Source organism: Diadema antillarum, unplaced genomic scaffold (assembly GCF_040938485.1).
Source record: "Diadema antillarum isolate AM-2024a unplaced genomic scaffold, OU_Dant_1.0 seq00000853_RagTag, whole genome shotgun sequence".
In the NCBI taxonomy this organism is placed as follows: Eukaryota; Metazoa; Echinodermata; class Echinoidea; order Diadematoida; family Diadematidae; genus Diadema; species Diadema antillarum.
In genome coordinates this window covers 339,988-364,468 of record NW_027271724.1, presented here as the reverse complement: position 1 = coordinate 364,468, position 24,481 = coordinate 339,988, and the positions used below count along the sequence as shown (strand labels likewise).

At 38.8% G+C, this 24,481-nt stretch overlaps 1 protein-coding gene across 1 annotated transcript in view; it reads left to right on the top strand.

Annotated features, from left to right (window-relative positions):
- LOC139740403 (ATP-binding cassette sub-family C member 5-like) overlaps window positions 1-24,276 on the top strand; it is a 50,589-nt gene extending 26,313 nt beyond the window's left edge. Inside the window, exons 11-26 of the mRNA XM_071650996.1 lie at window positions 577-846; window positions 2,422-2,625; window positions 8,334-8,521; window positions 9,256-9,335; window positions 11,958-12,151; window positions 12,892-13,044; window positions 13,837-13,966; window positions 14,491-14,773; window positions 16,068-16,254; window positions 17,560-17,649; window positions 17,916-18,105; window positions 19,300-19,459; window positions 21,006-21,084; window positions 21,738-21,851; window positions 22,260-22,424; window positions 24,075-24,276. Coding sequence (XP_071507097.1) covers window positions 577-846; window positions 2,422-2,625; window positions 8,334-8,521; window positions 9,256-9,335; window positions 11,958-12,151; window positions 12,892-13,044; window positions 13,837-13,966; window positions 14,491-14,773; window positions 16,068-16,254; window positions 17,560-17,649; window positions 17,916-18,105; window positions 19,300-19,459; window positions 21,006-21,084; window positions 21,738-21,851; window positions 22,260-22,424; window positions 24,075-24,182 — 2,595 coding nt within the window. The 3' untranslated portion in view covers window positions 24,183-24,276. The remainder of the gene's footprint in view (window positions 1-576; window positions 847-2,421; window positions 2,626-8,333; window positions 8,522-9,255; window positions 9,336-11,957; window positions 12,152-12,891; window positions 13,045-13,836; window positions 13,967-14,490; window positions 14,774-16,067; window positions 16,255-17,559; window positions 17,650-17,915; window positions 18,106-19,299; window positions 19,460-21,005; window positions 21,085-21,737; window positions 21,852-22,259; window positions 22,425-24,074) is intronic.
- Window positions 24,277-24,481: the final 205 nt, after the last annotated feature.

The following is a 24,481-nucleotide window of genomic DNA, read 5'->3' as shown; positions in this document are numbered from 1 at the left end:
TATAACAAATTTTCAGCACTGTTAAGCAAGATATATTCATGACATGAAATTTCTAATAATTGGAGTCAACAGTCTTTTCCATAGCATGGAATTTTACCAAATGGCTATTGGTATTCAATGCATAGTGTAGTCAAGAACGTTTGTGTGCATTTAAACTTGGCTCTTTTAAATCTTAGCCCTTGCAAAATTGTTAGACAAGTGGAATAATGAGCAATGCAAATGGGATTCCATCAGGATTGATTTTAAAATGGCAGAGTTATCAAAAAACAGTATGAAAATGAAGTGATCTTCAGGAAAGTTGGATCCTGATGGAATCCCATTTTCTTTGCTTATTTTTCCACTAATGAATTACATTCACTTCTGGTATGCTTCCCTTTGTTTGTGTCTCTTACAAATATAGCGAAATTAGCCCGTTGAGGACGGTTTGATTTCGCTACAACACATATGCCCATAGACCCTTGCCTGAGTATACTCAAGACTTGTCCTCAACTGGTTGAAATGCATGCAAACGTTCCTCATGTTACACCAGATTTATGATGCCAGACAGTTAAATGCACATTCACTCTATGCCATCAGCGAAAACTAACTGGAGTCTGCGGAATTGTCGGGAGCGGGAAGACCTCCCTCATCTCCGCCATCCTTGGCCAGATGCACGCACTAGAGGGCGTGTGTCGCGTTGGCGGGCAGTTTGCCTACGTCGCGCAGGAGGCGTGGATCTTCAATGCCAGCGTGCAGGAGAACATCCTCTTTGGCCTGGAGATGGACGAGGAGCGTTACGCCTCCGTCATCTCGGTGTGCTGCCTCCAGCAAGACCTAAACGTCCTCAGTGACGGAGACAAGACAGAGGTGAGTGCCTGTCTCCTTTCTCGCTCAGTGTCATCTGGTTTAGATTGGTGATGATGCATTCTACTTCATGTCTCTGTCTTCTCTTTAAAGGACAAGTCCACCTTCATATACATAAGGATTGAGAGAATGTAGCAATATTAGTAGAACACATCAGTGAAAGTCTGAGGAAAATTGGACAATCCGTTCAAAGGTTACAAGTATTTTAAGTATCTGCGCAGTCACTGCTGGAAGAGAAGACTACTACAGTGTATGATGTCACATGCGTACAACTATATAAGGAAAATAAAAAGAGAATTTCACAAAACTTTACTTTTTTGATAGAGTGCACAGTTCTTGCTACTTGCTACTGACGTATGTTAAGGGTAATATTATTCCCCCTGCCTTCTGAAAGAGAGAAGTCGAGTGTTCTTTTTGTTATGCAAGAAAAATGGAAATATGTTGAATTTTCTTTATTCTTTCTATTGTTGTACTCATGTAACATCACAAGTTATAGTAGTCTTTTCATCCAGCCGTGACTGAGCTGAAACTTCAAAAATTCATAACTTTTTAAGGGATTGTTCGATTTTGCTCAAACTCTCACTGATGTGTTCTACTAATATTTCTGCATTCACTCAACCCACATGTCTATGAAGGTGAACTTGTCCTTTAAGTTTATAGGGGTGATGATATATTCTGCCTAATATCTTCCGTTTTAGTTTATAGAATTGATGATGTATTCTGCTCAGTGACTTCTGTTTTAGTTGTATAGAGGTGATAATGTATTCTGCTCACTGAATGGATGAATCCAAGTGAGAACGATTTACATTTCTATGCCCAATAGGCTTTTGCATGATTTTCTCCTTTAACTCACATATATATGTCTGTAAATATTTTGAATGTGATTTTATGAAATGAATAAATTGAATTGAATTGCAATTGAACTGAAATTTCCATGTTAACAGGCATACTTAAAACATGAATGTTAACTAAGCTCTTTTATTTCAAATTATATGAATTGCCAAACTCAGTAGCTTCTCTTTGATTTGTGCACATCCTATCATAATTATATCATTAATTGCATTTTTGCTCCTGTGCATCCATACAGAGAAGTGTATTTTCTTCGTACAATTCATGAAGATTTGCATGTTCTTTCCTTCAATACACAAAGCAAAATGGAGTATCATACAAGAGTGAGCAAAGCATGTGCATCTGAATCTGAAATTGCATTAAGGTTTGTTATTTCAAAGATTCAATAAGTCAAAAATTAAAAAAAAAAATATGGTTTTCTAAAGGTTCCTTATTTCGAAAATGAGGAAAGGTTTGTTATTCCGGAGGTTCATAGCAAAGGAAATGAAATATGGTTCAATTATCCAAAAGTGAAAAAAGTGCGTACTTACAAACCTGTGGAATTATATAAGCTTTATTTCATTTTGTGATTAACGAACTATGGAATATTGAATACACCTTTCATTGTTGGAATAGTGAATCTCCAAAATGATGCACTTAATCTCATTTTTTGGAATTATCAACTTCCAAAATAATGAACCGTTGAAATAACGACTTCTAACCCCTTTTACAATGTTTGGTCGATTCCAGATAGGTGAGAGGGGCATCAACCTCAGTGGAGGGCAGAAGCAGAGGATCAGCCTAGCGAGGGCGGTATACGCCAACCAGGACGTCTACCTTTTGGACAACCCGCTCAGCGCTGTGGATGCCCATGTCGGACAGCACATCTTCAAGGAATGTATCAGGGGTGTCCTCCGGGAGAAGACAGTTCTCTTTGTCACTCATCAGCTGCAGGCAAGAATTTACAAACCCAGGAGTAAAATTAACTGAAGTCACTAAACTTTAAAAGTTAGCTGAGAAAAAACATACAACTGTGCGAACAGATCAAAATTTTCATTGTTAGTCACTATCAGACTGTGGAATAAAATCAGATATAGCGGAAGAAAGAGAACAAAAATAAACAAGAGAAAAAAAATACCGTCAGAGTTTTGATGGGTTAATATGGACTTCTCGTCAGGGTTTCAAATTTCAAATGACATTATTTTGTAAGATTTCTCAAGAAATAATTCATATTTCATGATGATATGATTGCAAGAATAATTAGAAAGAAATGAATTGCACATTCCCTTGAGCTCTGAGAGCTTCTGATAAGAGTTCCCATAAACATAAGATTTAGTAAAGGGAAATTTGATGAACATGCAGAAAGACAAAGTGCCACAAGTAGTACTGCTTTGTAAGAGCAAACCTTCAATGGACACATCAACGCCATTAAAAGAACATTGTTCGGGGATGGATAACCAGTCACAATAGTTAAGGTTTAAGCAAACTTTATTATGCTCACGCAACACAAACTGCCGGCCGAAAGGGGCGAAGATTGTACAACAACAATTTAACATACTTCTCAAACACTGCCCGTAAGAGGGCAGTATAACACACTGGCGCAATCACTTTCTTCTTTCTGTCTTCTTCTACATATCAGAAAGGAAAACACTTGGCATTCGAATAATCACGCACATTCACTATGCCAGGAATATGTGTGGAATTAAGCCAATCAAACTTCCGACTAAATGCGTGGATAGGTAGACCACATTACGAACACTCCGTGATGTGATAACATTAACAAAAGCGTGTATGAACTGACTAACAACTAACTAATATAAAACATTAACTTTACATTAGCTGTAATCATCACTGCTATACAGTACATACATGTATACCCACTCATTGGAGCAACAGTCAGAATCCTGTGCATACAAGCGTAACGATAATCTACGCTTGACATGTGCCTTCATATGCATTCTACCAATTATAAAAAGTAACACTAAATACAACTGCAAAATCAACTACCTTACGCTGTAAAAACCGGAAAACATTTCACAATATCAACTATCAAACACATACCTAACTCACTCACATTCTACCCTTTTCTCACAACATGAAACATTACTATTGTACATAAGTACCATGATCTCCACATTCTCATTCACTCTTTTGTTACAACACTATCAAACACTGTACATGAATAACATACAGCTGTAATCACTTTTCTTCTGATGAAATGTGAAACAACAGTACATAAACACCACACCATAGCTGTCTTTCCTTTACAGTCCCCCAAAGAAACACAATTAATGCTGTCAGAACCAAATAGATGACCAACTATAGGCCCCAAAAGGACAAAAACAAAAATCCCTAGATAAATCAAATTAAAGCATAAACACATTACAGGTTAAGTAAACAGTATATGGGTAGCATGGAAACAACAATGGTGTGTATTCATTATAATACATGTCGTACCTGATACTCGTATTCGAATCGGTATGAGTAAGACACACATGTACATGAAAACCGCTGAGAATAATCACCCACCTGATGTAACAATATCAAAACCTTAATGTCATCATCAACTTATCATGTGAGTTATGACTACAAAATGTACAACCCTTTGGCATATACCAAACAAAACAACTGAAAACGATACGTTCAGTAAAAAAATGTTGCATATGAAAACAAACTATCAGAAATAAACAGAGATCAAATACACCTGTATTTATACTTTTGCAAACATACTCCAACTTCCGAACCATATTTTGTCCTTAAAGTGTATCACTATATGAACTGCTTGGTACACATGCATCAAAAACAGAATCCTACATCAACGTCACTCCATACAGTATGACCCGACACATGATTCGTACATATCAAAAAAAGGGGAAAGATGAGCTACATGAGGTACATCAAAACTATGTGATATGTACAATGTGTTATCATACATATCATGTAGGCTTCATATAATTACAAATTATCTTTTCTTTATCAAAAAACCTGTTACTGATATGCTACCCTTGCATGTGAAAAAAAAAAATCAAACGAACATCATACATTTATACGTATAACAAAAACTCACCTCTCCTACATGTGTGCAATACGTATTTGACATAAGACACAGAAAATGACTCTAAGAATCATACACATTGGACAAAATGAATGGCAAAAACACAAACATAAAAATGCTGACTTAAACTTACTGAGTTACCATCAAAACTATCATGTGTATGCTACATACAAATAAAAAGATAAACATGTAATTCGAATTTGCACAACTTGCTATGTGCAAGTCACCTGGCTGCTTACGTGATGTATGCTACAACAACATGGACTTGCATCCAATAACAATATATATGTACTGTTTCTGTACATTACATTGAATCAGAATCAATGCAAAACACTTAAAACCATAACAGGAATACCAGTACACTGTATTATCAAGTTTGTAATATCCTTGAAAAATAATAATAATAATAATACATGCATAGATTCATTCCATACAATCACGAAAAAAAAAATAAACACGAATTTTAAATCGCAGAGTGCCGTAAATATCAAGAGATGCAGAACTACACAATTCACACACAACTTCACTCGTTATCAAAAAAAAATTCAAATGTAATTAACATAATTTGTCAACTAAAATTTACAATATTACCTTGGGCATAAAACATAATAAATCACAAACTTATACATCGCAAGTTTGTTTCTCACTTCGAAACACTAATTACACGTACGTTATACATTGTGGTAAAAAAATATTCCATAAACTTAAAAATCCTTTGGTATTTCAATGAAAACAGTCCGTTCATCCTAGTACATACACAAATATATAAATTTAACAAAACTTATAAAGGTGAAGTACACTGTAGTATACAACAAATAATTCAAGTCACAAATCAGAGTCCAGAAACATCCGGTAGCCGAGGTCACAAGTGGAGGTTAGCACCTTCTGGATAAACAGTCAATGTCTGGAGGACGGCCAGGAGGGGGTCCTACATGCAAGCACGTGTAGTGACCTGGTTGAGGGTGAGGAGCAATGTCTGAGGTTGGAGACATCACAGGTGTGTTAAGATGAAGACGACGTGCAGGAATCTTCTCGCCCATTGGAAAGCGAGATGTACCACTAGGAGTGGAGGCATTGGTGAAGGCACGGGGTCCACTTGAGGCATCTGGGGGGCGCCCAGGAGGGTCGTTGATCTCGATAATGCGAGGATGGTCTGGGGGGCCACCATGTCGATGAGGAGTGGTAGTGCTACCGACACTGATGTTTAGAACATCCACAGGAAGCTCATCAGGGGGTGAGGTGTCCAAGGAACACTGGTTGACATCTGAAGATGGCTGACATGCTGGCCAGCCACAGAGATGACGAGGTGTGGCTAGGGCATCACAGGAATCATCATCAGTGACATCGGGGACGGTGCCATTCATCGCAGGGGTGCAAATGATGGCTAGCTCAGACTGAGCTAGACACCGATGTGCAGGTTCAGCATCCTGGGAACAGGGGCGTAGGCCTATGCCTTGGTGGTGACCGTTGCGGGCTGGTGAAGGTTCGGTCACATCATCAGGGATGGATGAAGGTGGGTTGTAACGGGGAAGGCTGAGAGACATTGGAGGCGTACGGGACAGCCGAATATCTGCCTCTGGTGTAGGATCAGGACCATAGGTGTACGAAGGTCCATCACCAATTGTGATGCGGCGCTTCGCGGGACGGATGGTAATGTCGTGTAACACTATGAACGGAATGCCTGCCTCAACTAAAACATCCGGAGAGTCAACAACAAACCCTTCAAAGAGAAATGCCTTTCCATCTCTTGTGAGTGTAAGGCACGTCCCTCCAATGATTGCATACGGTGAAGAACGGTCAACTGGATAAGCCTTGGAAGAGTCCGTTAAAACACCTCCAAGACTCTTAAACACTGAATAGCCAATCAAGTTCTGTGGAGAACCGCTGACAAGAGTAACCCGGACACTCTGTTGGCCATGGTCAAGATCAATGTAGGGAGACATACAGGCCTTTTCAGGCACCACTGAGGGACTAGCTACTGGAAACTGTGGCGACTGATCAACCCGGAAGTGGAACTCATCCGACTCCGATGAGCCACGATCATAGCAGTAAGAATTGTCTTGAAACCGTATTGACCTGGCTAAATCTGACATATCCTTTGCATCTCCAAGACTAGTACTGACTGAATCAGCAACACATACCCTAGCAGACAAGCAAACTATATCTGTAGACAAAGCACTGTCATGAAGATCATCGAAACATTCATCAACTTCTGAGAAATCACATTCTGACTCTAGCTCATCATAATCATCCAGATAATTGTCATATGGACACAGGGAATCAGAGTAGCCAAGGACGGACGCCGCTTGGCGAGCACATGTAATGATATCTCTTTCATGCTCTGGTAGGAATGAGCAATCACTGATGTGATGCTGGTTCGGGCGATTGGCCACAAGACATATTGGGCAACTGTGAACCTTATGTCTAACATTGGAACGACTGGACTCACTAACACTGAGACTACTCATACACATAGGGACAGAACGAGGAGTAATGCTACATGAACTTGGATTGACAGCATCATACCGAGTAGCATGCAATACTCTATCCTCATGGGGACGAGGTTGGTTAGGGTCCCCGAAGGGCTCATCACAACTGTCATATTCACTTTCATCATCATAATCGTCACAGAAATCATCATAATCAAGACTGACATAATCATCCTCAGTCATCCATTCATTGCTTTCATTTCTTTTGATTTGAATTGACTCAGAATCGTAAACACTGTAAGGTACCTGGTACATTGTACTTCTGGTTAGGATACTGGTAGGGGCGGCCTCTCTCTCGGGCCTGGGTGCGAGGTCGTTGCCTCAATAGGGGACAGGGAACAGCCATTCAGGGGCTATGTATGGGACTACAGCAGATGCGAGCAAACCATAACTACCTATCACGACACGTTTTGCCGACCAACTGGCTGCCATATCATGCATGAAATCCATCGGTAATGAGGGAAGAGCAGGGTACTTTATCCCATGTAGCTGCCACCACGCCATTAAAAGAACATTGTTCGGGGATGGATAACCAGTCACAATAGTTAAGGTTTAAGCAAACTTTATTATGCTCACGCAACACAAACTGCCGGCCGAAAGGGGCGAAGATTGTACAACAACAATTTAACATACTTCTCAAACACTGCCCGTAAGAGGGCAGTATAACACACTGGCGCAAAACATTAATAAACAAAGTCAAACTCTTGCAGACCTGAACAAAGTTTGATAAATAGACTAGAAATATCCAGATCTACACAAACCGCCTCGAGTTGTCTAATGATAGTAGTTACTGTGCAGTTGTTGTTGTTTTTTTTCAGTGAAAACTTGCATGAATTTTTACCTATTTTGTACTGCTGATTTGCTATGCCTAATTTTTCTCTGCAGTTTAAACATCTGATATGTGTAAACCTCAAAACGTCCTTTGTCAGTAGGTACTGACAAAGAATAGGTAGAAACAAAATAGGTAGAATTCTGGTACATTTTTTTTTTTCGGTGGAACCTACCCTGGTATTAATATACTTGCACATAACATTTTTCAGTGAAACCTTTATGTGCATTTGTCCATAGAATAATTCATTTTGTATGCATGATTTGCAATGCCAAAATTCTCCGTGCAGTACCTCCAAGACTGTGACACCGTCGTCGTGATGGCTGGAGGCCGCATCGTCGAGAGAGGCGGGCATGAAGAGCTGATGGAGCTCAACGGGGAGTATGCTGGTCTCATTTCTGCCCACTACTTCCAGGATAAGGAGGAGGAGGAGGCAGAGGAGGAGGATGAGACCGCCAAAGAAGATGTTGCTAAGGGGTGAGTGAGGCCAACCATGGCAAGCGAGAACTGCCAGTATGCAAGTGACACACGGGTCCAGGTACATCGGTAGGAATTTTGTGTATAGGGTTATACTACGAAATTGTTGAATTCACAAGGTGCAGCCTAGTGGGTTTAGACTAGATCCCATAGTACCACGTGCACTCTATTCTTACTGACACACGATAAGAGATGTGCATCATCTGTTTTATAGAACAGGGAACAAACTTGTGCCAATTTTTTTTTTCCAATCATATAGCAAATGTTATACTGGATGCATGGTTAGCCATCTCTTGCTAAGTGAGCAAACTCTTCCTACAAGTGCACAATAGCTGTGATTGTAATGATTATTTCATATCAGATGTTGGGCAAGTAAAAATCAATGCACAGCTTTTGACCAATAAGATTTTAGGCATTTCTGGACCTGTACCATAACAATCGATGATGTTAGCATTACCTTTATGTCTTTTTCTCTCTTTATATACAATATATACAATAATATAAAGATATACAAAAATACAAAAATATACAATCACACCATGTGGTTCTCTCATAGATACTATTTCAAGTTCAAGTTCAAGTTCAGGTATTTGTCTACAGATACGTAATGGTAGCAATATCAATTGCTGTGTCATGATGTTGATGCAGTATTGTAAACTTTGCATGTACAATGTAGATGGTAAAGCATGAAGGAAAATGGAATTACCACAGTCATCTTTGTTCATCTGTTGCAGGCAGCTTGGGAGACAGGCATCACTTGCTTCAAGTGCAGGAACTGATACAGACACCCAGAGTACCAGTTCACATCAAGAAGGTATCGTTCTGTTGTTGTTGTTGTTGTTTTTCATCTTTGCTGTTTTTTACTTCCGCCAAGGGGCGGGGGTTATGTTTTCGTTACCGTTGGTTTGTTAGTTAGTTCGTTAGTTAGTTCGTTCGTTTGTCCGTGCGCAAAATAAGTAAAAAAGTAGTTTATAACGGATTGGGATGAAACTTGCAGGAAAGGTTGAAAATGCCACAAGTACCAAACGATTATTACTTTTGGTAGTGATCCGATAATTTTGGGGGAATTTATGAAGGATTTTTGATATTTTAGCAGGTAGGGTCAATGAACTTGCGAGTTCAGGCTGCGCGCATTTGAGGTTTGCATGCGCGCACTAAAGTGCGTGCTCTAGTTTCTGTTAGGGCGAGGCGCGCCGTGCAGCTGAGGGTTTATGACGTAACAAAGGCTTCTACTTGTATATTGGGATTCGGGCGACTCTGCACACAATGCAGTACGTATGGGTGGAAATAATAGAAGAACAAGATCAGTGGTGGAAATGAGCTGCATGCTTGGCGGAGGTCTGCGCTCTCAGAGTGCTTTTCTAGTTTTCTGTGTTTTTCTTTTTTTTTTCCAGTACATCCATACCTCATCTTTCTTGACTTGCAACTCACTGTTTTCTCTGTTTAATTTATTTCACCCTTTGTCGCTTTCTTCTCCTTGCCCCATCTCTGTTTATCTTCTCTCAAAGTCCTCATCAATTGTTATCTTTTTCTCTTTTCCTTCTCACCATTCCTCTTCCTCTTTGTAATCTCTTGTTTTTTCCTCATTCTGCTTTCTCTTCTACTCTTTATTCTTTATCTATCCACATTCACCTCTCTCTTTTCTTTTCCTCCTTTTCTTCTTTTTCTCCTTTCCTTTCTCCTCCCTCTTCTCCTTTTCTGCTGCTCCTGTTTATCTCCCTTCTTTGTCTCCCCATCTCCTCTTTCTTCTGTCCTTCTCTCTTCATCTTCTCCTCTTCATCCTCCTCCATCTCTTCCTCACAAACTCCTTGCTCCATCCCTCACTCCTCTTCTTTTCCTCCCCTCCTCCTCGTCCCTCTTTGTTATTTTATGCATCCGTCCTCGTTTCAATATCTCTCTCATATTCTCATCCTTACCTTGTATTTCTTTGTCTCCCCTTTTTACATTATTTCATATTTATGCTACATTTCTTTGTCCTCTTCTTGAGATAAATCTCTTCACCTGTGTGCAATCTTTTTCATTTATCCTTTGTTTGCGTTGCTTACCATATGTGACCCTGCACCTCAAAACAAACAAAAAGTCGCCAGACAGGAATTTTAAGTTAGACCATATTCTGAAAGAGCAGACTTTAAGCTTTAAAATGATGTATAACTCAAATCAAATGGACTATCCTAACCTATCTAAATATTGGAAAGAAAGCACAAACTCAGGAAAAGTGTGAACCGAGAAATGAGGCTCTGAAGTACAGTGTCTATTCAAGCGCTTAATCTTTACCAAACCGTGCTGGCTGTGCGATGAATAGGACAAAAAACAGGAAGTAAACCACCAGAGTAACAACAATGAAGGGATTATCAGATTAAACTGAAATTAAGCATGCCTCATTAACACATTCTGTCCATAATTAATGGCAACTTTCAAAGCAGTAGCACTATCCTTTCAAAAGTTATTAGAGTCGAAGGTGAAGAGTGTGGACAAGGTTTTTCAGAAATAAAAAGGGATTCTAAAGACACACCTAATCACACTATTCTACAAAAAATGTTCGAGATAAACTGCTAAAAAAACACACTTTCCTGCCCGTTTTATGATCCCAAATTTTAGCATAATGTAAAAGAAGACCCGCTCTTTCAGAAAATATGAAAAAGTCAAGTTCGGCTAGGTTGACCCATTTCACTTATTTTAAGTCCTCACGCAAAATCAGTGTGTGCGACTTTATGTTCGTTTTGAGGTGCATGGTCACATATTACATTATAAAAGTGAAGTCAGAGATAAGTACAGCACTTGCTGTAATGGTTCAGTAGCAGTTGGCCATTTCACTGATATTTAAAGGTCCAGTTTACCTTTGGGAGCAGTGATTCAAAAAATGTTCAAGATATTACTTTTGATGCATATGTGTAGGTCTGTAGTATCACAAAACATCCTACCATATAAAATTTTTGCAATAAAGCCTAACTGTAGATTATTTAATCAGAAAACATTTTTATTATTATTATTGTTCACATTTTGTCTATTTAACAACATTTAACATTGATTATACAGATTCAAAGTTTTACAGTGGTTGTTTCTATCCCTAACTCACATCTCGGAACTGTTTTAAAGCACTAATGCCTGGATTTTGTTTCATCTGCAAATGGTAAATTATGCCTTTAAGTATAGTAAGAAAAATTACCCTAAAGATCAAGTAACTACCAATTCAGTTTGCCTGTATCATGCAAGTGCATTGAAATACAAAAAAAAAAATACTTAAAGTCCAGTTTGCATGCATTTGTTAGTGCTATGCCAGGAAAATCTCCAGTGATTATCATTTGTAACATTTTGTTCCTCAGACTCCTGTATCAAGGTGGAAGACAGTAATAAAATTGCTCTGTTAGTAGATGTTGCAATTGATAAATACCTAATAATGTTATCTTCCATACTATTTGTGGTTTGTGTTTGTTAGATGGTCAGCTGACTACCCTTGAAGAGCGGACCGGGGGCGCCCTCTCTCTGCAGACCTACCACGGCTACATCCAGGCCATGGGAGGCTACTTCTTTGCCTTCTGCCTCCTGCTGTCATTCATTGTTCTGGTGGGTATCCTCACATTCAACACCTGGTGGCTTGGGTACTGGATTGAGACCAGTGGCAACAGAAATGTAAGTAACATGCTTTTGTGGATTTGCCTGATGTTTGCTCCCACCCTTTAAGTCTGGAGGGGGGGGAGAATATTTTGCAGAAATTATCATTTTGTCATGCTTAAACTGGAAACTCTGAATTCCACCACATATGTCACATTTGGAGAAAGATTAGAGATGGACTGGTTTATTCAATAACTCTGCACACGTCAAAAAGACATTTTCAGACTTTTACCTATCTGAGACAGAAACAGGAACTTTGATCTTTTTAAAGGTGTTGCCAATTTGAGAATCATTTAACCCGTTGAGGGCGGTTTGGTTTTGCTACAACACGCATGTCCCATAGACACATGCCCGATTATACTCGGGACCTCGTCAGGACTTGTCCTCGACTGGTTGATATAAAATTAGAAAATAAGAGGCTTTTCAAACTTCTGCAGTCACAGAAACAATATATACATGAACAGCAAGGGAGTAGAGATGAAAGTTAATTTTATACTTTAACTTAGAAATGCTGAATAGAAAAAAACACTGAATAGGAAACATTTTGGAGAAAACATATATCTCGCAGTAAATCACAGAATGTGGTCTTAAAAATTTGATAGGTCAATCTTTCCCCAATCCAGTTCATCCATCCTTTGAAAAAGAAAAGGAAAGCTACAAAATATGCCTTGTAATGATATTTCAATCAATGTTACTTGTTTTATAGAATGTTTATTTAGTTTGTGGCATTCTGTGCCCTGTATCTTCACCCATGTTAGGAAACCGTCGTCATCGTGGAGGGAGATGAGGTGCGAACGGAAGAACCAACCCTGCTCAACGACCCCGACCTGGGATTCTACATGATGATCTACGGTCTGTCATTGGTCGTCGTCTTCATCGTGGCAGCCATCAAGAGTCTAGTGTACATGAAGGTATCAATTTAATTACACCAATGGTGGAATGGTCATTCCTTCATAGAATTCTGTATACACAAAATATTTAGCGAGTCTGAGTTTTCGCGAATCGGGACTTCCCGTCAATTTTGCGAGTGGTTAAATTTGCGATTGTGAAGTACAGTTCTGAAAGGAGAAATGTATGCATGCATGTCACGTTCCTGTCGGGACCAGTATTGATATTTTCATGTCTTTTTTAATTCGCAAGTATGCACCCAATTTGCGAAATTCACAAAAATATAAACCTCATGAAATATTCCACGTATACAGTATAATGTGAATTATAACATGGAGCATACTGAATATCAAGTTATTTACAAAATAAACCAGTACTTGTTTGTATCTTTAATTTAGTGTTAGAATCTATATTCAAATAATCGTACATTCTAGTATATTAATTGAATGAAATCAAGTGAATTACAGTAAAGTTAAAAAAGTACCCCTGAGCTATTCAAAGGGAGACATGTTCATCTATTTTTGCAGTAAAAACACTTAGCAATGAAATGCGTGACACAGAGTGCCGACCCCGTAAAACCTTGCACAGTCATTGTCCTTATTAGAGATAAAAGAATATTGAAATTATATTGGATATGATGTAGTTGTGATTGTGTATTTTTGAGTGGGGCATCTGTCATGTAGCAGAAATGATGTTCTTGCTCAGTGGTATTGTACCCTTCCCCTTTCCATCCCAGTGTTTGTGACACAGTCGTCTCTCGTCACTTTCGTGGAAGTTCTCTTTCACCATTTCCATCTTTATCTTCCATATTTCAGTTGACCCTGAAGTCTTCCAACACGCTCCACAACAACATGTACCACAAGGTGATGAGGAGCCCCATGAGTTTCTTTGACACCACACCCACCGGTAGAATCCTCAACAGATTCTCCAAGGACATGGATGAGTGTGAGTAATCCTTGTGGCTCCCCCCCCCCCCCCCACCCCCATCTAAAATTTAGCCTCACTTTGTCTGCAAAGGAGTGCCATTTATTAATTGACAATCTTCCTTCATTTTTCTCTTTTTTTTTATTGACACTCAAATCAATCACAGCTGTTTGTGACAGGATTCAAGTCAAATCTAAAATAACTCATGCTTCATATTTACTTTTATTGGTGCCATCTCTCCGTCATGTCGGAAAATGGTATACACCTGCGTAAGATCACCATTTAAATCAGATGAATTCTTGCTGTAGCATTTCCTGCTCTGACGTGATAGGTTAAGTCTGGAACAGCAGTTTTCTTTATTTTAATTAAGGTACACCTCAAATGAAATTTATATGGATATGATTTAGATTAAAGTGATTTGCAATATTGGTGTCGTGTAAAGATTACCTGAGTATTCAAGCCATTTTCTCTAGGATCATTTGTTGTGTGTCCTAACATCAGTAAACTTCATGAAGTCACATGGGCTTATTGATTTCTACCATCAGTGGATGTCTTACTCCCAGTCAACGTCGACATCGCCCTCATGAATGGCTTTATCATCATAGCTTCCTTCATCAGCATCACAGCGATCTTCTACTACTTCGCCATCGTCATCATCCCCTTGATCATCGTCGCCTACGTCATCTTTATCTTCTATCGCCGCGGCGTCAACGACATGAAGCAGCTGGAGAATGTCACACGGTCGCCGTGGTTCTCGCACATCGGTTCAACCGCCATGGGGCTGTCCACCATCCACGCTTATGGCAAGACGGAAGAAGTTATTGCCAAGTGAGTACAGCCTTCCGAGGACATTCCACTCAATATTTCAGAAATGATCCTGCCTTTGCACCTGGCAGTTTAGCCATGCATTCTGCCATTGTTTTGTGCAACATCGTGATGGACATGATTTCTGATATGATTTTGACCTAAAATATGCGTTTAATTGGCATTTATTCAAATTCATGAAATTCTTCCGTCAAGATGTTTTCCTGCCCGAGTATGTACGCCCTTGATTTTTTATCATGGCTACTACTAAAAACACTGATCAATTCAGTGTTTATTTATGTCGATGTAGGGCAATTTGTTAGTCAGTTGCAATAATTGGCATTCATTGTCAATATAACGTTGATGAGAATGATAAGGATGTTAACGTGCCTCAAACAGTATGGCTTTAGTGGCAACTCAACGCCCTTATCATTCTCAGCCGACGATACAATGTTTCCATGAAGAAGCAGCAGGTGGGAGTGTAATAATTTCATGCTGGTTTATGGGATTTGCAACAGATAACTGGTCATATCATCGATTTAATCAAGCTAAATTGGCAGATGAATGACCCAACTTTGCCAGCTAAGACTGATAACCATTACTTCTTAAAACATTCAAGTAATTTGTGTTAAGTGCTGGTTACATAAACTTGTGTCCCTATGTATGATATGGCTATCTATCAGAGTGTTGGACGTCTGACACCAAAAAAAAAAAAAGAAGGGAAAAAACGAACTAAAAAAAACGACCCTAAAAATACCCCCAATCCTGTGTTGTTGTTTTTTTGCTATCGATATCAAGTATCTTGTTGATTGCGATCGTGATCGCAAAAACCCAGAAGTGTTTCGGACAGAATCTGCTGCACGCTGCACTATGTTGTACGTACATGTAGCTAGCTCGCTGCATCTGTGTGTGTGTACGAAACGGCTCTGTACGAGGGAGAGATCTAGTACCTCGCTCGATCAGTACGTCGTCTGTTTCCAACATGGACGCATACTCTATCAAGACTTATAATATGCAAGTTTGATTTAGGCAAGGTTCACTGTACTAGTTTTTTGTTTTTTCGGGGGGGACGGTCGCCAACAAAAAGGGGGGTTACTCGAGTTGGGGGGGGGGAATTTTTTTTTTTTTTTTTTTATCCCTACCTACATGTGTACCTACCCTATTTTTTAGTGACCCTTTACTTCAATGCAGCATTTCTTTTCTTTTTTGGCCTAAGCATGGGATCATGTTTTTATAACAGGACATCTTTTTTATGCTGTCAATGATACTATTCTTATCAAAGTAATGATGTCATTGGTATGTACCTGTCACCATGCAGGTTTATTGACCTCCTGGATGTAAACGCCTACCCAATGATGCTGTTCACCATGGCAATAAGATGGGCGGGGGCCAGGATGGAGCTCATTGTCCTGGCTGTCATCACCATCACCAACCTCTTTGTGGTCTTCATGCATGGGAAGGTGGCCCCCGCCCTAGCTGGTCTGGCTGTGTCTTACGCCATGCAGGTCAGACAGTGCACATTTCATACCTCCATCACATGCTCCCCTTTAATGTCCAGTTTACCTTTGGGAGCAGTGATTTAGAAAATGTCCAAGATATCACATTTGATGCATATGTTAAGATCAGTTTTATCACAAAACATCCTACCATATAAATTTTTCGCAATAAAACCTAGAATGTATCAAAGGAGATATTAGTATTTTTCTCAATAAACCACAACTGTAGACAGTTTAGCCTGGAAACGTTTTCATTGTAACTTTCGTTCACATTTTGTATCGATTATATGGATTCAAATTTTTACAATGGTTATTTCTATTCCTAACTCACATTTTAACTATTTTAAAGTACTGTACTAATGCTGGGTTTCTGTTTTATCTTCAAATAGTAAATTATGCCTTTAACCCGTTGAGGACGGACTGATATTGCATGAACACGGATTCCCATCAACACCTGCCCGAGTATACTCGGGACTCGTCCTCAACAGGTTGAAGCTTTCAAGAACAGTTATAATCTTCTGTTAAGAATCTGGGAAAACAAAACCAGAACATAGAACATTCTGTTTACTACTGGAGAAGCATTCCGTAGAGATCAATGTGTATGTTTATCTGTGTGTGTGTGTGCATACAAAGTATGTATGTGGGTTTTGTTATGTTTTGGTTTTTTTTTTTTGCTTGTTGTCACTGAACAACATAATATTGGTTTGGAAACAGCTAAATCAGATGTTCTGTTCAACTTGGGACTTCTTCTATAAAACCCTTTGGTGACTTTGTCAAGTGCTGTACAATGACAATGTGCTTTTGTTACATGAATCTTATCTGTTGATTGATATAAAGAAGGGATGTGCATAACATAAAGATCACAGCAAACTATTTCTGAAGTGTTGCAGCTTAGAATGAGGGGGAAATTATTATATGAATGTCACATTTATAAGTAGTGTGCTTGATGTAGACAAGGTGCAGTGTTCTCCATACTCTGAAGTTACGTAAAATATCTTACGTGATTTATATGTAGTTGAACTTACTGTTTGATCATAAGCTTACACTCCTTCAGTTTAAAATGACTTTACATTGTATCCATATTCCAAGTATGTACTTATTTACAGGGTATATTTAGTTATGACCACTTTCTCGGAGAAAACGAGAACAAAGATTGGGTTAACAATGATGTCAGTCAGGTTTGCTGTACATTCACCGTTGTGTGCTTGGAGTGCTGATTGGCAGAGAATACCCCATAGCATGGTATGCACTGTCAAAAGTTCCTGGCACAGAAGGGGTTAAATCCATGTTCTTTCCTTCTTCTTCCTGACACAGTGTACGGGGCTGTTCCTTTTCACCATGAGTATGATGGCCGACGCAGAAGCAAGATTCTTCTCGGCCGAAAGGATACTGCAGTACAACAACGTGAGTGTGTAGACTGCATAAAAATGTACATCCATGGCCAAGTCTTACTCATATGGGCCATAGTAACTTTTCAAGGTTCCCATATATTAGACACTTGTGTCTGTTATTACCTGATAAATGCAAACTCATCATTGCAGCTCATTTTTGCAGAATTTCACCTGGTAGAATAGCAAACAGTGTGACACTTCTCTCTTTTTTTTTTCACTGCTTTTTTAACGCAATGTGTATTTGATTTTTTCACATACTTCTCCAACTTTTGACTCTAGAAACTTGTGTCTGAGGCTCCAGAGGAGATCCCCGAGAAAGAGCCAGAAAAGAGCTGGCCCGCCTGTGGAGCCATCGAGTTCAAGAACTACAAGATGCGTTACCGTGACAACCTGCCCCTGGTGCTGAAAGGCATCAGCTGCAACATCCAGGCCGGAGAGAAGATCGGGATAGTCGGGCGGACAGGATCAGGTAAGAGATTGGAGAGGAGCTGATAATGCAAACTGTAAAATACACAACACTTTGCTTCACAAGATTTCTGGTGTGCTCTATTATATTTCTGGTAAAGGCATGCTGTGTTGAAATAGGACTGATTGTTATGTTGCATGTGAAATTTTTATGTACCAGATTTGTATGATTGTTTAGTTGGCATGCATATCTTTCACATTTCGTCATAGAAAGTATTTTAAATTTCCTGTAGAGAAATGTATGATGTATGCATGTTGGGATGAGACTTTCACCTCCACCTGCATTAGCAGCTGTACATTTTTCTCTGGATTTTCTTGTTTCAAAAACTTTTTGTCAGTTCAAATTATATGCTCTCCTTGAGGTATGAGTATCATGAATGTAGTATAATGAAGAGAGCAAAATGTTATGATAGAGTGTTTCATTGTTTCTATGTATTCTTCTATCCACAATATGTGCCACACCATTGGATTGTTCTCCTTTCTGCCTTGGTTTTCATCTAAGTGAGATGTGAATGAACTGAAGTGAATGAGAATACTGCAAGCTCTCCCTGTCTCTTTGTCTTTCTTCCTCTTTCTCATCTCTTCCTGAATCTCCCTCTCTTTCTCTCTCAATCTGTCGTCCAGTGTCTGTCTGTCTGTCTGTCTGTCTGTCTGTCTGTCTATCTATGTATGTATCAGTCTGTCTATTTATCCATCTATCTATATATCTATCTATCTATCTGTCTATTTATTTATTTATTTATCTATCTATCTATCTATCTGTCTACCCATCAATCTTTGTTCATATCAACTATCTATAATATCTATGATATCCATATTTCTAATTGTGTATGTATAAATCCGTCTATCAGTTCATCTTGCTGTCTAGACATCCATCTTTCTATCCATCTGTCTATCTTTTCATCTAACTATCCATCCATTTATTCATCTCTCTAATTATCTAATTGTCAGGTGATCTGGTGATCTACAATGTACCTCTGTCTAGAAGTATCCTCTATCCATGTGTTTTTGAAATCTTTTTATGTGCTTGTTCATCTATCCATCTAAAAAATCTTTATGTCTGTTTTTTATCTGATTATTTTCTATCTATCTATCTATCTATCTATCTATCTATCTGTCTATCTATTTATCTACCTATTTGTCTCTTTTGGTATTGTTATATATCTATATATCTCTATCTCTCTCTCCCTCTGTCCAGGGAAATCCTCACTGAGTGTGGCACTCCTGCGTCTGGTCGAAGCCAACCAGGGGCAGATCGTCGTTGATGGCGTCAACATCGCCGACATCGGTCTGTCAGACCTTCGATCCCGGCTCTTCATCATCCCTCAGGATCCCGTCCTGTTCATCGGCAGCGTCAGGTGAGCAACCTGGGATTATCAGCACAAATTCTAAGTCAGGAACGATTTGTTTAAAATTAATTCTATTAATTTCTTGTCAAGCATGACGAGTCTTCTTTAGTCATGCTACTCTTGAAGAGTCTTTAAAGGGATGGTACAGTATTGGTGGAGAATAGAATTGGGCTTTTCACTTTTTGCGAGATACCAAGAAAACACTTATGATATAGCACAGAGCATACCATTTTAAGAGGAATTCAAAGTTTATTTGATGAAAATCGGTTTGGAATAACTGAAACATCCAAAAACAAAGTAAAACAAAGCGATCGTAATAAAGTGTGGGTCCCACACTTTATTAGAATCGCTCTTTTTTGGATATCTCAGCCATTTCAAAACCAATTTTCATCAAATAAACGTTGAATTCCTCATAGAATTACATGCTCTTTCATATTTTCAGAAGAGGTTTCTCATTATCTCACCAAAAAATGTTAGAAGCTTGAAAATTAGGTCTCAACCAAAACTATACGATCCCTTTAAAGCATACTTGGCAGCATCTTGCATAAATGGGACAAACATTGTGCAAGACTTTTGTGAATCTGTTCTAGAAACTTTGAATGCTATGCGATACCCTGGCTATCTACACACACACACACCATGTGATCCATACTTTGTTTCAAAAGAGGAAACACATAAAGACAGCCATTTCTCTTGTTATGGGTACCATGTTATTCTTTTAATATCGAATCACATTTACTGTGATATTTTGTGGGATAGGTTAAGTTAATCAAGAATCAGGCAGACAGTGTACAGTAGATGAAGTAAAGAGAGTGCAGTGAGTGTATAATCTGATAATGTGTCAGCTGCACACACTTGTAAATTCTTAGAGGCTCTGGATTCTCTCTTTTTCCGGTATATTCACTTAACTCCCAACAGTGAAAGTTCTCTACATAATCATATTTACCAAGATTTTTTTTAAATCATCAGTCTCACAGATTGGTATTTATATAACGTGCATTTCTGTTTTGTAGCTGTGTCTGGATTTCATTTGATTTCTCTTGTATTATTTATGTTTGTTTGGGTTTCTTCAAGCTATTATCAACTCATCAAGTCTCTGAACTTTCTGTCTGGTTTGATGCCGTATCAATTAATTCATTAATTTATTAAAACTTTTACCACTTACTGTCAGTGTCCCACAAAGAAGAGTCTTAACAACATCTCCCCAAAAAAGTTTTCATTCATTTGAAGTTTGTGTTGTTCTTCTTTTTTTTTTTTGAGAATTTTCAAAATCTATCACAAGGTGTTAAATTGGCGTCACATTATATTTAGAAGATTAATGGTCCTGTCTGGCTCACAAATAGGTAAATTGTATTATTTTTGTTGACTCGATAAATTCTTGAGATTTCTGCTTTTATTACCCCATTGTAGGATACACAGTAAAAGATAGAGTTACTGATTTTAATATGAGGACAAGATGATGATTTTTTTGCGGCAGAATAATCCAAGAAATTTCTGAATTAGATTGCCAAGAAGTGATATCATTCATGTTTTTCTTTTAATTTCATTCTTGCAGATACAATGTGGATCCCTTTAATGAACACACAGATGACAAACTGTGGGAGGCACTGGAAAAGGCTTACATGAAAAAGAAGGTGAGACGAATCTATCACCTTTTCTTACGCTCACATCCAGGAGTGTCAACCTTGCAAACAGCATTGCAGCAATTCTAAGGGCTGAAAAGGCATATTTGTTGTTCAACAACAGATCTCCTTACCTTTGCTGCAAAAGACATATGTAGGCCTACATATTGGAAAGGAGCATATTCTCCTCTAAAGATGCAATATTTTTGGCCAAACAAAAAAAATTGCAAATTACTACAAAGAGTAACAGCCATCATCTCTGCACAACAGGTACTCAATTATGATGTTGTCATCGTAGGTTGAAGACATGACTAGTTGATTTGTCTTTTTCTTTAAGTTACATCACACACAAAACATTAGCATGCACAAGGAGAAAACAATCTAGCCATCACTCTATCAGCAATGTCAGGTTTTTTTTTCTCTCACTTTTACATACTTTTTCCAAAGGTTTTTATTCTTTTGTAGCAATCTGGAATATTGAGCCTTTAATTTTTGTTCCTGTATCAGTAAATTACTTAGACTGTATAATGTACTGGCCATATAAGTAGACTACTTTCCTTCCTTGGTGGCAAGTGGGCAGGCATACAAGTAATGTGTGACATGAATATCTTGTATATGCTATGATTTCACCTTCAAATAGATTTTCTGACGATTCTTTTTGGTAGATCAGTTCACTGGACCATGGGCTGGACTCTCAAGTGGCTGAGGGAGGAGATAACTTTTCAGTGGGAGAGAGGCAACTCTTGTGTATGGCGAGAGCTCTTCTTAGGAGTAGCAAGGTAGTGACCCTATTCACACCCAAAACATGAGCATGCAAAAAAGAGAGAACTATCAATATCCAACACCCGATAAGCCATGTGATTTCTATTTCACTATTCCGTACATTTCTTCAGTATTCTATTCTTGTGTAGCAACATCCAGTAGGTCAGAAGCAATGGCACTGTTAGTTCACATTCACTTTTAAAGGAAATCTGCAGTGTAAATACATGATGATTTACATTGATTCATTACACCATGATCATCATTTATGTGGCCAAAAGAAAATCTAAATATGTCATGTTTTATAATGATATTTCTACTACTTTCCTTCAGATTACTTCTTGCAAGGATACACTTTCTTCTGGCTTATTTATTCAGCTCTTCTGTGTTTAAAATGTCTCTTTATTCCATAATAATGGTCTCTTAAGATCCTGTTCCTGGACGAGGCAACTGCAGCTATCGATACGGAAACCGATAGTTTCATACAGCAGACGATCCGATCGGCCTTCAGCGATTGCACGACGCTCACTATCGCCCACCGACTCAACACAGTCCTGGATTCAGACAAGATCCTCGTTATGGACGATGGGAAGGTACTGTTGCCGTTTCAGAACCTAGCATGGGGAAAATTATGGAAAAACTTATCATTAGTGTCCCCTCTGATTGTCTGAATGAAATGCTGAAAAGAATTCTGCTACGTCCCCATGAGTTTCATGGCGACAATAAATTTGTTTTCAATTAACGGCCTAAAGAGAGGTTAGTCTCAGTGGAAGTAGCTTATACTTCATTTTTCTCTAGAGCTAGACGTAGCTCATAGGCACATGTATAGCGCTTAGTGTGTCATTGTGTGTTGATAATGTGTGTGTGGTGCTGGTGCGGTTTGTACACGGCATAATGCGTCTACTTGTACCAGTGATATGGCAAATCAATTGTACTACACCGTTAAAACATCAGCCCAAGCTCTCACACAGTTTCGCACCTCACAGGTTCTTCAAAATTGATATTTACATAAATGCTTAACCCATTGCGAATGGTTTGATTTTGCTACAACAGGCATTTCCCATAGACACCTGCCTGAGTATATTCGGGACTCGTCCTCAACGGGTTAAGGCTTTCTGTGGGGAAACTATGGAAATACATTGTAGATCAAGTTAATCTTGAAAATTCCTACCTTTTGTTAATCCCGAATGCCTACTGTTTTTCAGTATTTGAGTTGATTAAGCGGAATACCTGATTAATTAACCCTATTTTAACTGGGTTATTTGAGACCAAGTTTTTACTGGGGGGTCAATTTGACCCCCCCCCCCAGATCTCGGCCGCCGATCGCATGATCGCTGCAAAATTTTGCCTGAACATAGAACCAGATGTCAACTACAAGATTACATGGTCATACAATAAAAAAAATGTTGACTTTATATTTTTTTGATAAATTAATTATGCAAATTTATGCATGAAATCATATTTTCACTTACATGTATAACTCCATCAAAAAGAATGATGGATTGCTAAATTTTTGTGTCAGAGTTCCTCAAGACACATCAAACAGTTTTCTTGGAAAAAAAAAACACAATCAAAATCAGTTTCTTTTGTTTGTTATTTCATTTCTTATGTATTTTATTGTTTTTCGACCTTTTGTTTTCTTTCTTTTTTTGCCAAAATTTGTTGCAGGCACTTTTTCAAGCTTATCTACATTAGAATTGATTAATTTCAATGTTCAAAAGTTGAAATAATCTAATTTATATCAATTAAACAAAAAAAACACTATTTGCATTGGATTTGCACACGAAATCATGAATTTGAGCTGTTTTGGGGTTGACATGCATATGCAAAACATTGCATAACTTCAGAACGGTGTACCCGGACATTGCAAATTTGGTCTCAAAATATGCAGGAGACTTCAATGAAAAAAGTCATGAAACGACGCGGCAAAATCTTCGCGCAATGCGGAATCGTGGCGCGAAATGTCGAGGGGGGGTCAATTTTACCCTCCCCCCCCCCCAGTTAAAATAGGGTTAAGCAGTACCTGATTAGGTAGAGACTGTTGTATCACTTCTGCTGGAAACATTACCCGTCACACTCACACTCACACATACACACAGCTTAAGAATATTTTTCTAATTTATCAGTAGGCCTACTTTAATGTCAGGCACTGGGAGAATGTTGACAAAGCAACTTTAAACAGGATGCCAGACCGACATAATTAATTCCTGTGCCTTTACTTTGTCTTTCCCTGTCATCCTCAGATCGCCGAGTTCGACTCCCCCGCCGCGCTCCGCAACACGCCTAACTCCTTGTTCGCCCAGATGCTGGCGGCAGCGGAAACACAGAAGAGCAACAATGGTCTCGGTTGACGTGACAGAAAACTCGAGGTTTCAAACTGCCTGGCATCCTGAGAAAGCTACAGGAGCAAAGTAGCACCATCGATAGAAAAGAATAAAGTTTGAAGTGTTTTAGAGGTGAAGCAGTTGAGAATAGATACCGCCTGTGTGTAGGTGTAGCAATCTTTCAGTACTGATGAACGAGTAATAATGAGCAAAGAAATTGTCTTTCTATCCCCTGTTGATGAACATGTGTGTAATATTGCTGTGCGTTAGGTTTTGTCGTTGTTAGGTTGGTAGCTTTTGTTGTTGTTGTTCCTATTTTTATTCTA